Raw genomic sequence first — 1552 nt, forward strand, 5'->3', positions numbered from 1 at the left:
TCAATGATCAAATTGGAGAATGGATATTAACCCAAATACCTAATCCAACCCATTAAAAAAATGAAATTGGATCAGATTTTCAAGTTGGTGGGATTTTAAATTTCTTTTGTTCACCAGGGATAAAAGTTGATGAATAACCGTTTCAAAGTAACTAAAATATTCTGGTAGATAAATGTTTATGGTACATATTATGAGGGAGAAAACGATGTGAGAAAACTTACTGGTTCTTGGAGTCCCAACCAGAAAAGCTAGCAATTTGGGTCAAAGCATCTGTCCATCTTCTAATCTTATCACTGTCTTGACCAAATCTATTCTGATGCTTTCTAAGAGCTTTCTTGAAGTTTCCTTTTTGATGCCTAACATCAGAAGGCTCCACATTGTAGAAGACTGGCACAACAGATAGCCCATGATTCTTGCTGCACTCAAGGATATTGTGTAGCTCGTCCAAGCACCAACTGGAGGAAGCATAGTTTGGCGACAGAACAACGACAGCAAACATAGATTCTTCTATTGCTTTCAAAAGTTCATCTTGAATAACATCACCTTTCTCAAGGTTCTTGTCGTCTCTGTAAGCTGTGATTCCTCGTCTTTCTAGTGAGGCAGATAGATGATCAGTGAAGCCTTTCCGGGTGTCTTCTCCCCTAAAACTCAAGAACACCTGATGCTTACAAGAGTTTCCGGTAGCGGTAGAAGAAGAGGCTTCACCTTCACCTAAAGCAGACGCCATATATGTTCAGCTATATGCTGCTCGGCGGTGCCTCTCTTCCGGGTTCAACACATTTCTCAGATAAATAGTATTACTAAAATGAATTCCAGTGTGAATACACCAAAGTGGGTAGAAGCTGCATGGGTTGTGTTCTACTCTGGAAAGGGTGGCAAGGGAATCTTCGCTGGAATTACTCTGTTGACTTTCATTCACCAACCATGTATCTATTTGTAATCATTTTGTTTCTAATTCTCATGTGGCTGCTGCATATCCTCAAAAAGAGCAGTTAAGGTACTTTTGCAATTGAAATATTAGACAAACATTTATTTTAGACCAAGTCCAAGATTTTTTTCTAGAATAAATCTGAAAAAAATTATTATTTTCTAAAAAAAATTAAAATAACTTTAAATATTAAATTTTTTTTTTGTCAGTTCGCCTCATGTCAAGATGATTAGATGAATTGCACTCCATTTTAATGAGTTTATCTAGATATTAGGCGAACTTCTTATTGCATCTAATTCACAAAATATAAATACAACTTAGAGTTAATTCATTCACACTACATTACATAAATTCACTCTCTTTACCTTTTTTATTTTTTATTTAAAAAATGTCTTGAACTCCATTATTAATAATTTATTGGAGAAATATTATTAATTTATAATGAATCTGTTATATTTAATTCTTTTCAATCTATATTTGTTGATATGCTAAATATGATATATGACGATGCTAATAATTTTGTACTACATATTATTAGGCAACAACGCAAAAAATGAATGAAAAAACTTACTATAAATTTTTAATAAAACCAAGATGATATTTTTTTTTATTATAAAAGATACT

At 33.1% G+C, this 1552-nt stretch overlaps 1 protein-coding gene across 1 annotated transcript in view; it reads right to left on the reverse strand.

The window, feature by feature from the left end:
• Positions 1 to 1018, reverse strand: part of LOC107639791 (TMV resistance protein N-like) — a 5008-nt gene extending 3990 nt beyond the window's left edge. The window contains exon 1 of the mRNA XM_016343390.2: positions 222 to 1018. Within this exon, the coding sequence (XP_016198876.1) occupies positions 222 to 727 (506 nt within the window). The 5' untranslated portion in view covers positions 728 to 1018. The remainder of the gene's footprint in view (positions 1 to 221) is intronic.

This window comes from Arachis ipaensis, chromosome B04, assembly GCF_000816755.2.
Source record: "Arachis ipaensis cultivar K30076 chromosome B04, Araip1.1, whole genome shotgun sequence".
NCBI classification, from domain to species: domain Eukaryota; kingdom Viridiplantae; phylum Streptophyta; class Magnoliopsida; order Fabales; family Fabaceae; genus Arachis; species Arachis ipaensis.